Consider the following 15,413-nt stretch of genomic DNA (forward strand, 5'->3'; position numbering starts at 1 on the left):
GTTTCTAAAATGTTTCACACTGACAGTGCCAAAAAGGTAGAAGCATTAAGAGCTATTGTGAAGGGTAGGCTGGCCTCTAGCAGATTCCTTCACTTTGCTTGTATACAGCTGAGCTTTGGACCCTGGACTTTGGAATAAAAAGACTCTTTGTTCACCCCTGAATGGCATTAGGCATGGGCTTCCTAAGGGGCCACCATGAAGCCTAGCATGAAGAGTGCAAACATTATCCAGAAAGCAAAGTGAGAATGTGTGTGAAGAGATGATGGACAAATATTGCTAGATATGCATATATATCTTTATATCTATAGATCTATATATCTATATATATGTATCTATTACATATTTGGTGAATTTGCTTGCAGAATATTCTTTACTCAATTTTATGCACGCAGTATATTTTGCAAATGTGAGCCTCTGCTGACTGTGCATGCACATGCAGACACCGAGGGTATGTGTCTGTATTTATTGGTGTCTGCTGCAGTCAAAACACCCTAAACGGCAAAATTTAAAGTTTAGAATTTCAATGCAGGTAAAACTAAGGTTGCAGCTCACTCCATTCCGATCTCGGTTGTATATCCTACAGTGCCATCTGACTGAAGATACTTTGGTAGCCTGTGAATGATGGAATGCTGAACATCTACAAAGAGCACACCCTTATTCCAGTAATGGAGAAAGTTCATTGGCTTAATTCTTCTGTACTTCGTAGCCATAGCTCCACTGTGTGTTCAGTATGTCTGGTCTCTTTTCACTATAACCAACAGAAGCACCATACAAAAGTCTTACAATGGATGTCTTAATCTCTCTGTGTGCTTTTAGAGCATTATTTTGAATTCCATCATGCAGGCTTTTTTTTTTTCTTTTCTCTTCTGAAGTTTTATTACAACAACAGAATTCCCAGGGAGCTTTAGGGGCAAGGTTCGCATAATATTGCCCTAATGTTTTGCTCAAGGGGTGGAATCTGCTGATCTCCTGATCATCTTTTTGTGGTGTTTCTCTTTCTGAAACATGCAGTGCACAGTCTTACAGAGTTGTTAACTGTGTACAGATTTTTTTATTGTTTACCAGACAGTGCACATCTACAAACCTTTCATGATGATTTCTTTCTCTGACCTCTCAGTGACTAGGCATCTTGTTCCTTAACACTGAGGGAGACTGAAAAATGCTTGAGTTGCTCAATGTGTGCCTTCTATACCAGTTTCAAAATGGCTTATTCTTCTGGTTTCCATGGTGACAATTAACACTGTTACAAGGCATTGTTCCAGTCTCCATTTGGACAGAAATTTCGGGTGTGATTTTTCACACGAAAAATGTTTTATATAATTTTTTTAAGGAAAAAAAAGAAAAAAGAAAAAAAAGAAAAGGCACAGTTTAGTATAAAGTGTCAAAAAATATGTCTCAATCAGCCTGCCTGGATTTCTTAGAATGTTTTTATCAGGAGAAGTAAGGTTTTAACTTGCTTTGTTTTGGAATTCAACTTCTTTGGCTTAAATATTTTTGCTGAACTTATTAATGGATAAATGCTACTGCATTTATTTTAATTCCTTTCTTTGTCTTTCGAGAAATATTGATTGTATTGAGAGAGAAGGAATAAAAGGCCAAATCCTTTAACTTACATAACAATGTTTTCGATTTCTTTTGAGTGGCCTTGGGAACACAAAACCAGGCACACATGCACACAGCTAATCATGCTGTAAATATTTTGCGGTTTTTCCAGTATGTTGTTGTTTGGGTTTTTTTTTCCCAGTTTATATGACAGGTGTTGTGGGAAATTAAATATTACCCATGTATTTATTATTGTGGCTATTGCAAGAAACCTGTGACCTTAACTTCCTTAATCTCATTTTTGGCTATTAAACAGTAATCTATATCATAACACCCACAGACTGTCACAATGGAGCAGTCTTTGCTCACTTAAAGCTGAGGAAAGAATGAATCAGATTAAATTATCTTCTCACCACAGGATTAAGTAGTCCTACCAGACTAGGGTTGTGCAGCACTGATAGAGCTGGTAGCTAATTTTTCCATGCAACTGCTCAGGGTGTAGGTGTTTAATGGATTAAAAAATAGCATTAACAATAGCATCTTGTGCTATCAGTTCTCAAACTGTACCTCCTGTACATTAAACTCTTCCCTTAACTTAAAATATGCACTGCATTTTAAATATCCAGGAGTGAAACAATTCTGACTCTCAGTCATATACCAATACATCTGATAATCAACTGAATTCTCTCATCTTTTACTGTTACTGTATAATGCATTTTCTATCAATCAGCACTTTCATCATGCTTGTTTATACAGTAGGTTACACGGTGACAAAGACAGCATGTACATAAAATCTAGCTTATTTAGTTTTTAATGTAATAACCTTTTATAACATCTGTCACACTGTTAGGATTATGCAGCACTGAATTATTTTATCTAGTCCAAAATTAAATGAAATTACTTCTGTTTCTAAGTTAACAAGAGCATTTTAGTTATGAAACATGCAGTGTATTTTGTTTCATCAGTCCTGCACTGCCCAGGAGCATCCCCAGCCCCAGCCCAGGCAGCAGCAAGTGCCAGCCTAGAGCAGGTGATGAGCAGTAACTAGCTGTGCCTGCACCAGTGACACACAGCTAGAGGACTCCCTCAGTCTATTAATTCACTTGACAAAAGAAAGGGAGTTGCGCATACTGGATTTCAGTGCCTAGCAAATTGGACTCTGGATTCCCTTTGATATTACATGTACTTATGGAAATAATTATGCAAATCCTTTTCGGCTATATCATCTTTAAATAGAAATCAGATTACATAAAGAAGATTGTAATCTCCTCCAGCAGCCATTCTAGCCGAGAAGGCAATAAAACAGGACCAGGAATCATACTTGTTGAACACATCAGTTGAATAAAATGGTGTTGCCTCTTGGCAGGTCCAGCCCTAATGCCCAACCTGGTAGGTATTGCCTATGGTTGTACATGTCTCAAACCTCAGCCACAGCACACCGAGTGTCAAAAGGCAAGGTCTTGATAAACAATTCCTTGGGTTTTACCATGCATATTCATGCAATTTTGGATACGCAGACACCTGATCAGTGTTCATTAATAATGAGAAATGGTTTAAATCACCTCATTTAAAACATTTGCTCTATGATCCACAAATGACTAATATTTGCTGAAGTTTACATAATACAAATGATGTGCATGTGTTGTGTAAATGAGAGATTAAAATATGAAACTAACAATATGCAAACATATGCATGGAAATGCTGAGAACCTGTTAGCTGAAACAGTGATTTCACACCTTTATTATTTTCTTTAAGCTGTCTGCAATTGTATTTTTGCTTTGTTTTCCTACAGAGCATGCTCTTGGATCTGGCAAAAGAACCCATGTTTTAAACATTCCTTATTCCAGTTTAATTTTTGTATTTAGCCCAGTTATTAACATTTTCAGTATGAGCTGTAATAGCAGTTTTCTTGGGTGAATTTGAAGCAAAGAAAGCTTAATGTTTACGAAGCAATTCTCTAATAGCTTTGCATAATTTATGTATGTTTTGTAAACACCTTTGTGAGAATATGTGCTGAACTCTCCTCTTTAAGTAAAAAGCACTTTTTTGGCCATATCAGAAGTTCCATCTCAATAAGTCTTTTCATACTTAATTAGCTTAACTATATGGAGGGTATGTATATGTGGGTGTCTGTGTGTTAATTTTTTTTTTTAATTTACTGTATCAACTATGAAAACATAATTAACCACTATAGTAACTATTATATTTAATAGTTAATTCAAGTTTTCAGATAATACATTTTTAAAAAAAATATTTATTTGCCAATGTGTCTGTAGATTAGAATACATTTCTACAGACTATATAAATAATATAGACCTAAATATTTAGAAAGTCCTATGAATGAATTTCTGAAAGAAGCTTCCAGTTTTATACCTGTTTTCTCTGTCCTTTTTTTCTTTTTTAACAATAAATAACAGTGCATGAAATAGAAGGTATTTCCAACTTGAAGAAACTATTGGACTGTATTAACATTGTGTCTGTTCTCATTTGTGGGCCAGTTCACTGTTCCTGTTGGTTGATGCAATAAAAATCAAGTTACTGGTATTGTGTTTTAAGGGAGCTATGTCTACTTGTTTTTTGAAGGTCAAACTTCTCACATTTTCAGGCCCATGTATGACACAGAAACCACAATGAGAGAGAGAATAAATAAACTCTAGAGGAAACATAAGTATGAAATTATTTCCTTGGGGTTTTTTGTTTCATTTTGGTTTGTTTCCCATGAAGAACCTCAGTGTTATTTGCTGAAGTAGCATATTTTAAAAATAAGATACCACTAACCTGAATGAGACAAAGGCAGATCGAGATTCAGATGGGAGAGTGTTAGTGAATATTGTTGTACAGGTGAATATTGTGAGAGACTGAATATTACTATCTGTAATCAGTTGATAACTGCCTGAATAGATGTGTCACCCAGAAGTCTACATGCTTGGTACCTAAATCTCTTATGATATCATGAGAAGGTTGTGTGCTTAAAAAAAGTAGAATTAGAAAATGTTAGGTGGAGCATGATCATAACCAGGCACACACAATTAAAATTTTTTTTTTTTTATGGAGAAGATTCTCTACAGCTGCTAACAACATATATTTCTTTTCATTTTAGAGATACAACGTAGAAATGTCAATCAGGCACCCGAAAAAGATGGAACTGCTTAGTAAGGTTGAAGCTCTGAAGAAAAGTGGTGTTTTACTACCAAACGATCTCCTTGAAAAAGTGGATTCAATTAATGAAAAATGGGAACTGCTTGGGGTATTTGCATTTTTATTACTGTTTGTGGGTTATGTGTACATTTTTGTGTGTTGAAGTACACTGTCTGTTTGATTTCTAATTTGGAGCACAAATATCTCTCTCTTTCAATCCACCACGTACGTTTCAAAGAAGCTACTCATTCTATTATAAAAACTCCATAGCCTTTTCCTCTTGTGTTGATTTTTTTTATTCCATGCTTGTCTCCTGTCTGACTTTAATAATTTTAGTTCTTTAATACATAAAAAATGTAAGTAAAATATGCCATGTATTACGGGTATGCACCAAGTCAACTATAATGCAGTATATCTGATATACACTGACTGTCATGCTTGAGTGAATGTTAATAGAATTTATTCTGAAGGTACATGTTAGAGACATCTACTGTTTAACTATTTACTATACCTTTAAGATGAAAAGTGGGGTTGTCACTGCATATTTCAGGTCACACTGATGGCTCAAAAACAAATATACAGATTCAGTACAAATCTGCATACCTGAAGCTGAAAATACAGCCAGGATACGTTTCATGCTGCTGTATTCATCTCACTTTTGACAAAAGCCAAAAAAGTTTCATGTAATTCATTTCACGCTATGATGGGCTGGGTCTCAGCCAAAGAGTGAGATACAAGAATCTGGCAAAAAAAGCAATATAGGGATTCTGTTACCCAGAGACCGGTGATGGCACTGTGCAGGAGACACTATTGTCCTATTGTTGTAAAACAGCTGAGAGAGAGAGAGAGAGGTCAAACCATATATTTTTCCATCCACTTCTCTCCTTAATTGCCTTCACTTCAAATCAAGGGTAAGATAAATTTATAAATTACTTTAAATGATTAATTATAGATGTGTGATATTAGGAATACAGTTACATTGCATAATTTTGCATGTTATTATCCTAGTTTAAAAAATATTTCTAATATATTATGAGTAAGCTATACATGCAACCTGCCAACAGCATTTTAAATACTGACTTGTGTCACTTTAGGTTATGTGGTAATGCAATAGCCATCTCAGAGGGTGGGGCTTTTTTAGTTAAGCACAGTTGCTTCTAATCACTTGATTCTCTAAATGTGCAAATTGTCAGAAAATATTAAAATTTGCCTTATGACCAGTGATCTTATTACTTTTAATCTGCAGCATCACCATAAGCATTTTGAACTTGTTTGATCATTAATAAATTTACTGATAAAAAAAGGACTTATTAAGCCAATCTTTTACATCTGATCATGACAACTTTTATTTTTAAAATAATTTCAGATGTAAGCCTTAAATTTATGAATTTCAGTGTATACAATCAGCTTAATTCTGTGGCACTGATTAAAATTGGTAGGATTTAAAACTATGAAATAAGATCATAATTCTAAAAATCTAGAAAAAAAGTCTTTAAAAATTTTGAAACCTTTTGCTTCTCAGTATGTTAAAATCAAAATATACCTCCAGATTAAGATTTACCATTAACTTCAACATTTACAGAAAAATAAAATATAACTACTACATTTTTTCTTTTAAATGCAGTTTTATGAATAGTAATAAGAGTTTGATAGAGTTTTGTTTAATTTAATAAAAACCTCTGCAGAAACTAACAGCACTAGACATACTGTTTTAATTGGCATGATTACATTTTAATTGGCATGAAAAAAATTAAAGACAAGGATTTTAACTTCTAACAATGGCAAAATAGAGGGATATGGTTTTTAATATTACTTTCATCTAAGGTGAACACTGTGGAATGGAAATACATTAGAATGAAATGTCAGTGGTGCGTACAGTTTAATCTGTGAAATTTTGTCCCCTGTGCTGAATATTACTCTGTCTCAATTGCATATTAAACAACCCTATCAAGGCAGGCATTGGCATCTGCTGTGCTGACACAAATTGTGAATTAAATGAAATTGATGTCCTCTGTCGTATATTTATGAAGACGGACCATTCTCTGAAGTATTCTGTTTATGAAGAATTTATGATTGCAAACTGTTCCAGAACAAAAAAGTGGCAATAAATTCTTTTTTGTGACCCTACCCTCCAAGGGCATTGATTTCACCTCCTGCTGCTACTTTTGTTACAGCATAAAAACAATAGCTAGTGCTGGATTCCACTGAGGGTCTTCAAATTATCAATATTTGCACCATGAAAATAGAAGGGTGTTGCCAGGAAAGCATGTTTTTCAGTTATGATCTCCTAAAGACGTGATTTACAGAATGCCACATAGCAGATAATTATCTGTTGCTCTAATTTTATTTGTGTTTTAAAGCTTATTTTTGGAAGCTAATTTCATTGTTATAAATTATATTCCAGTAACTTTCTATGGCATGCACTTTCAATAGACAGACATACTGGGTCACCTAAAAACTGTATCTTCATGTTACAACAATTAACCACCACTAATTATCAGTTTAAAAGGTTATTGGATGTGAGCGTCAGTGTATATTCAATATTCTACAATCAGTAACACAGATCTAGTGCTTATAATAAGTGTCAGCCTGACAGCCTCTTATAGGTCAGATAAAATACTGCTTGGCATAGAAGAAGCAGGCAACGGCACATCTCCCTTGTGATGTTAAAGGATTGCCTTTCAAAACACTGAAAAGGAAGGTAGCTTTCTATCCCTGGCCTCTTCAGAATACTCATTAAGCACCCAGCGTCCACTATCAAAATGTTATTCAGTGATTCTGTTATTAGAAATACTACTTTGAAAAGCGATAGTAAATTAGTTTCATTAGCAATAAGAGGTGAAGGTTTACTTGGGTCCATTATTTTAAAGTGGATGCTTAACATGGAGAACTGAAATTTGAATTTGGTTGCCTTAAAAATTTGCCTTATGTTCAGCAACAGTGTGGATTTTTGGTGTCTGAATGAGTTCATCCACTTTTAACAACAAACCATCTGTTTTGTGACCTAACTGCTCCTCTATACAGCCTCAGGGCTACATGTTTGGAAATTATGACCTGACAGTTCATACCACAAAAAATATCTCAGTGTTTTGCCAAAAAATTTAGATGGTACCTTGGATAGGAGTCTGGTGAACTCAGTGATTGTCATATTTTCTGTTGCTGCCTAGAAACCTGTAACTCTTATGGTCATAAGTTTCTAAAGCCACAGACAAATTCTGTATAGTAACTAGTTTACAAAGTTATGAAGCGTTTTGTCTCCTCTGTCCTTAATTGCTCTTGGTAAACACTGATTTATAATCCTTCTAGCAAAGTCAGTGACCCAGAGAGAACAGCATAAGTGAGAAACAAGGGTACAAAAAATGAAATTGATTGAAACAAGGACACAAAGAATGAAACTGATTGATATTAGTCATAATTATTAAAAAAACCACATCTCTAGTCATTTAAGAGATTCTTCTTGTTGCACATTAACCCATATATGTTTTGGTACATAAGACTAATCTATGTTTTTTTTATCTGATGCATTAGAAAACCCTAGGAGAGAAGATCCAAGACACAATGGTAGGGCACAGTGGGTTAGGTCCACGTGACCTGCTCTCGCCTGAAAGCGGCAGCCTGGTAAGGCAGCTGGAGGTCAGGATCAAAGAGCTGAAAGGGTGGCTGAGAGATACAGAGCTTTTCATCTTCAATTCCTGTCTGAGACAAGAAAATGAAGGAACAATGAATGCTGAGAAACAACTGCAATATTTTAAGGTAATAAAAAAACCCAATCATAGCTTTTGTAGAGAAACTTCTTTATGGTGGGATAAAATATTTATCTTATACATCACATAATGCAATGCATGTATATATTTAATGATATGTTTTCACCTTCATTTATGTGTTCATTCATGTTTATTTTATTGAATCCTTACAATAATATTGATTTTGTAAACATTTGTGCAAAAGAGGGCTTTAGAGGGCTAATTGCACCAGAATTGCAAAAGAAATAGTATTCTTTCCTACCACCTCACTGTAAAACATAGAATCATGGAATGGTTTGGCTTGGAGGAGACCCTAAAGATGATCTGTTTCCAACCCCCCTGAAATGGGGAGGGGCAAAAAAAAAGCAACTGAATTTTGTCACAAAATCTTCACTCTGAATTTCACTCTTGGCATCAGGTAATTAAGGTCTTGTGTGATCATCAGTTTAATAAGCTATATCTCTGCACATATGAGTCAAGAGCAGCCTATCTGAGGTGACAATTACAGTGAGATAAATTTAGCATACATGAGAAAACATTCAAGGTTGTGGTGACTAGATATGTGGAAAAGACATATGCCCTCAGAGATTTGCATTAATCTAGGCCACATCCTAAGCCTAAGTCTGAAGATTTATAGAAAGGAGGGAAAAAGATTGTAGTCACAATGCTTTATTCAGATGAAAAGCTCTTTCAGCTGAAGGCCAGTGTTCAGCTTTGCAACTGACTTAGTGGAGGTTACATGTTTTGTTCCATTCCCCATTAGCAGTGGTACTATTCAGGAAGGAGGGCTAGTTTAGCAAACAGACCTGGTAGAAATGTGCAATTTTCTTCTGTTCATAGTTTCTAAATAAACCCTCACCTGAGTCATCATTACGGGTCACTTTACTCTGCAGGTGATCTTTGACCAAAGAATAAGAAAGGAATCAAAAGTCATTGTTGAGCTTTAGGGATAAAGAGGTTTTTTCTATTCTGCTAGTACACCAGGGTGTCTGGGGCAATAGCACCCTCAAGGTGATGGACAATTTCTTAAATACACACCTCAAAGTTGTGAACACTTCTAAACATACTTTTTTTTGTACAAGTGCTCAAGAAAACAACAGCAGAAAATTTACTTTCCTCCCATGTAGTCATTTCTTAACTCTTCATTCTCCAATCATGAGAATAGTGTCTCAATGTAGATAATGTCAGTGGTTTTCAGGTTCCTGAGCTTGTCCATTTGAAAGCAATTTTAAGTTTTCTTATGACATCAATACTATTTTTTTAATGATTTGCAGTCTTCTGCTAATGGGGGAAAAAAGTCATGATGATTCTGTTTGATCTATCAGAAAACTTCAAAGCTAGTGATTAAGAAGGACTGCTGATAGATCTGCAGAACTTCACAGCAATCGATGCATGTTTTCCATAGGAAATGCTGGATATTTTTATTTCTGTGGAAAATTATGGCATTTATTTAAGTGCAGAACTATGTATTTAAAAGCCTAATTTCAGGCAAGCTTTTTTTAAATCTAAATTTATGTATATATATATACACACACACCACACACAGAAATACCATACCAATCTTATGTATTGCATAAATCTCTCAAATTAAATCTTTTAATACATATATAAAAGATGTCATGCCAAAAGCTCTAGAGATGTTAAACAAGATAGTACAACCCACCATAATGTAGCCAGAGTATTTCCCTACTCAGTTGATTATTAATTACACAAATAATATATTAATTATTTTCAAAATGGTAGCCATTAAAGTATAAAAAATAATTACCTATCAAATATGGTGAGAGCACATAATTTTGTCATATATATTGAACCATCTTTGTCTCATTAAATCTGAAATCCACTATAAGTAAGTTTTCCATTCTTCACTGATCTCCTGGGGAAGTGTATAAAAGAGAAAATGGATATAATTAACAATACTGCAATGTATAATACATATATTTGAGAAAGAACATTTTCAAAAACATTAGCTATGCCACTAGTAGAAAACCTGCTGGGGTTTAGTTTGACTTACTTTCCACTTAAGAGTTTAACCTTATTACTGCTTTCACTTGGTAAGTGAATCACTGTTTCTTAATGGAAATTTACTGTGATGCACCATCCCAATTATACATGCAGGCACTGTACACAAGGAAACATTTTTAATAAAATAAACTCAGCAATACCCTTGATTTTCATTCCATAATGTTATACTTTAAATTACACTTATGCCTTAGGAAAAACAGTTATTCCACTTTTGAGGTGTTTTCCTTCCATTGTGCAATTGGAGGATGAATCAAATGTATAGTTCACATGCAGCTGGGACCCAAGATGAGAGCAATGTGGTGGGAGGAGTAGTTGTTAAATCCACTAGTAGGATACTATTTTGACTTCTTTGTTTTCTTTTATAGAAAATCATGCCATATTAAACTGAGTGTTCTTTTCATTAAAGTATTCGCTACTGCATTTCTTTTCTTTTGGAATACTCCTGTGTAATAATACTACTTAGAATTTCTATAATACTGTCCAGTCAGGGAGCTGTACATGCTGTACAAACATTACTGAACTAAGCCCCACTAAACCTTTAAAGTAGGTATTTTTACCATTGTCCCCATTTTAGAAATGAGGGAAATAAAATACCTGGAGATTAGATGACTTTTCAGGGTTTTCACAGAAAGTCAAGTGTAGCCTAACCTCAGCTTCAAGGGTGAAGGAATGAACACAAGTTGTTGAGCTGTAGAGGGGGAAGCCTGGGTGTCTTACTCCTGTTATTTCTTCTGTTGCAACACAAAATGTGGACGAAGAAAATTTAAAAAAAGGACTTCTAATTCTTGAGATCATCATAGCTACAAACATATGTTTATTTTATTTATGCTTTTTATTCCTCTTTAAGTCCCTTGAGTTCATGTTTTCTAGCTTTTCACAGAAAACAATGAGCGCCAGAACCAGAATCTTACTTTTTAAATTAAACACAAGATTCTCAGGTAAACACACAGTTCTAGCCCCTGAAATACCAGATATAATGAGACTAATAATTGGCACAACTGATTTCCTAAACTAACAATGTATAGCTATTTTGTGGGTCAGGAGAGATTTGGAGCTGTAAAGAATGAGAACCAACAATAAAAAGAGTTTGCATTCTTTCATGAAAGTTTTAGTAAGTTTCATTTGAGTAAGGTCTAGCCAGAAATTTATGTGTCTGTTAGCTTGTCAGTAGAAGTGGTCTGCCACATTTCTTTTATGTGTCTGGAACTTCAAAAAGCATGCTTTTTTCTCTGCAAAGTGCCCTCCAAAAGCAGCAAGGGAGCCTAAATAATTAGTTATATATTTCTGTCACTTGCAATAAAACGTAAGACTTTAAGTGTATTATATAGAGAAATGATCAGCCTCAAAAAGTTGTTTTGGCTTTGGCTCACAGACCAGCTACTCAAGAATAAGCTTAGACTTGTGAGTACCTGTCTGTCTCAGAATCCCTTCTCAATCATGTACAACTGGGAAAGCCTCTAGTGTTTTCAGTAGCAAGATTTATAAAGGAACCTGTTCTCTTTCCCTTCCAAACTTGGATGGGGAACAAGATTTTCCTGTTCAGAACAGGATTTTAGCAGAGATTTTCTGCTAAACTGTGCTTGGCAAAAATAATGTTGCATTTCATGTCATTTTCTCATCTGGTTTTATTTGAAGCAATAATCAACATGCTATATATAGTCATACCTGTCTCCTAAATCTTCATTTGTGTCTTTAACTAAAATAGTCCTGGTTTTCAGCAGTACTGAGAGCTTGTGGTTTCAATTGACTTTAGTCAATACATCCATTAAAGAAATCAGACTACTTAATCATACAAAACATGTTGAAAATTTCTTCTCATTTAAAATTTCTAAAAGTCAAGGGTTTGTTGAATTCTATAGCTAGTATATTTGTAGCCATTTCTGCTTGCCTTATAAACAGTGTAAATTATGTGATGCTTGTAACTATTTCTAATGACTAGACCCACTCAGAAGTATAAGTTCATCTTCCACTACGTTTATGAGTTCAGCATACCAGATGATGTAGTGTCATTTACAAAATAATGTATTTCTAAGCAGCATCTCTTATTTCTCCAATGCCTAAGGCAACTGAAATTTCTGATTAAATAATATAGGTTGCATTAGTAATTAATAGTCAATATGTCTTATATGCTTTTTATTTTTACTGAAAAGTTTGTAGAGGAGACAGCACTACATTCCAAACTAAAAAATCAGTTAAACATGCTTCAATCAAATAAAACGCAAGTGAGTTTGGGAGCATTTAAGATTATGGCCAAAATGAAGTAAAACTATTAGTTTTGTATAAAGGTTTGGAGACACAGAAATTGGAAAAAATGCTGGCTGTTCCCACAGGTGCCAGAAATTGCTTTCACTGCTGCATTTTGGATTCTTTACAGGTTTTGGAATGATGTTCTTGGCAGATCTGCAATCAAAGAATTTCAGAATTTCAATATGCATGTAACAAAAGTATGCAAAACAGTTTCCCATAGAAAGTCCAAAATAAGTCAAGCTGGATTTAATCCTTTTCACACCTCGATGATTATATTAAAAAAAAAGGTTATAATAGTTTTAATAAATTTCTCAAAAGGTGTGTGACTTCAGAGACCTAAAACTTTTCACAGATGAAGAATTTTTTACCCAGATTTTGTTTGGATTAAATTTTAGCAAACAGAAATTAAGCCTTAGCATACAGTATTAAATCTTACAAAATCAGGTAGGATTCCGAAGCTGAATGTATCCTGATGCCTCTTACAAAGATTTGAAGAAATTCAGACTCAGTTTCCTGACCCACCATCCCAAAGTAGCACTTCTGTGGACCACTGAAATGAGAAGCCACACCTTTTTAGTCAAGCAGCTTTACATACGTATTTTTTGGCCCTAATACAATATATGGTTTTATAGCTCTAAGTTGATTTAATATACTAAAATATCAATGCACAATACTATATATATATACAAATACACATAAACAGAGAGCACTTAGATAATTAATATGCTCAAATGTATCTCAAATTTTGATTTAATATACTTATTACTCACTGAAAAAAAGTTCACTTTGTGTTTCAATAGGGTCTCCCTATTTAAGGCAACACTGATATGACATAGAGTTCCCATTTAAGACTAAATACTCTGCTGAGATAGCAGCTGTCATTCTGTCATCTCGTTTGGGCTGTGAATCCTGAACCATAAATTCTCTGGTTTTTACATTACTTGCTTTCTGATTAATCAAAACATCAAAATTAATACCTAGTTGTCTAAACCCTTTTTGCCCCACAGTTGCTCCCCTTGCTGAGGGAAATAAAGAGACAGAAGAGATCTGGACTCAGATTGGGGTGTGGGATGGAGGTTTTTCAAGTAACAGGAAGAACTGAGCTCAGCAGAGCTCAGATACAGCAGTATTACTGAATGCTTTGGTGGAGAAACAATAATCTAATGGCTATTTTTTGGCGACGAATTCATATTTTGCTTACTTCTTAGGTCTATTTTATGTACTGTCCCCTTATTTCTGGTACACCAAGATGATTTCCCCACAAACAGCACAGGTAGAGGCATGTCAAAACAGACTTGCTACAGTGCAGAGATCTTCTCTGAGTTTCTTTTCCTAGTGATTGGAAGGGAGACAAGTACTTTTGGGATGCAATTAATCCATTCTGGTTTAGGCATCCAAAACAAAAAAACCCTGAAATTTAGGCTATGGAGGAGAGGTGCCGTACCTCAGAATACCTGCTTCTAAATGACTAGATCAGGCTCACATTCTCCATTAGTTAAGATGAATCCCACTCAAGAACTCAACTTGGGGATGAGACAATTGCAATTCCAATTTAGGATGATTTACTGATATCTGTGAGGTTCTTCTACACTAAATTCAGGTTTATTTATTTTCCAGAAAGGTTAAGCCCAATTTTCTTTTTCTGTCCTCCTGGATGGGCAATAGGGTGCTCATTTGAACCATCTTGTTAACTGGGGCTGGTGAGAAGGCAATTGAGCCTCAGACAGTCCTTGTCTTTCTTACTGTGCTGGGAGGATCTATTTTTAATTCTCATGTCATGGGTAAGCTTGAAAGACTTGGGGTCTCGCTCAGTTTGAGCAACACAGATGACACTCTGGCTTACTGAGAAAGCTTTCCCAAATTGGCCATTAAGTAAAACTTGCAATTTCATGGTGAAAAAGAGCTTGCAGTTCCTTCCCCAAGACTTTCATATCAATGACATCTGCAGATTTTGAGGTATATTTCCCCCTCTCAGTCATGGCCTCTTGAAGAGTCAGATGTGTTCTTTTGAGAGAACATTCTCAGTTCCATCACTTATTATTTTCATTATGGTTGAGGAAATAATTGATTTTTTTCTTTTGATCCACCCAAATGACTTCTTAAAAATGAGACTGCTTCTTGATCTGCTATTGCCTTGAAGACCTATTTACTGCAAAACCAGAATCATTCTCTTCTGTTACTATCAACCCGGAAAAGGAAAATGAGAAGAAAGCAAAAGATGACAAAAGAAAAAGAGAAAGAAATATTTCCCCTAAAAGTAAGCCAGGATTGACTTGCAGTAATTTACAGAAAGGTTTGATACTTTGGTTGGCCTCAAAGCTTTACCTTTGTCACTGATAACATGTTGAAAAACAAGTATAGTGTGGACTGGGAATATATGACAGTTAACAAAAATTCACTGTACAGTCTCCATCAAGGCTCGCTTTGTACTACTGCATGTGATTAGATGATTTATTTGATTGTCTGTAACTACCCCTTTGGAGCCAGAGGGGTGCAAATCTATCCAATATTAGTGGATTATTGATTGAATAATGTCTCTGGAGCCATTAAATCCTACTAATGAGGGTTTTTTTTTAATTGGTGGATCATTGACCTAGCAGACTGTTGCCTAATTTTGGTTTCATACTGGACAGTTTTCCCAAATTTTGTCTTTGTATGTAAGTTAATAGATCATAGTCCCAATAGGGAATATTGTTATGGACTGTATTATTACCTTT

At 34.9% G+C, this 15,413-nt stretch overlaps 1 protein-coding gene across 2 annotated transcripts in view; it reads left to right on the top strand.

Moving 5' to 3' along the window:
- Window positions 1-15,413, top strand: part of AKAP6 (A-kinase anchoring protein 6) — a 220,086-nt gene that overhangs the window by 165,940 nt on the left and 38,733 nt on the right. For both annotated transcript variants that reach the window (XM_082284079.1, XM_082284080.1), the window contains exons 10-11: window positions 4,644-4,790; window positions 8,210-8,434. In XM_082284079.1, coding sequence (XP_082140205.1) covers window positions 4,644-4,790; window positions 8,210-8,434 — 372 coding nt within the window. The remainder of the gene's footprint in view (window positions 1-4,643; window positions 4,791-8,209; window positions 8,435-15,413) is intronic.

Source organism: Coloeus monedula (genome assembly GCF_965178545.1).
Source record: "Coloeus monedula genome assembly, chromosome: 6".
In the NCBI taxonomy this organism is placed as follows: domain Eukaryota; kingdom Metazoa; phylum Chordata; class Aves; order Passeriformes; family Corvidae; genus Coloeus; species Coloeus monedula.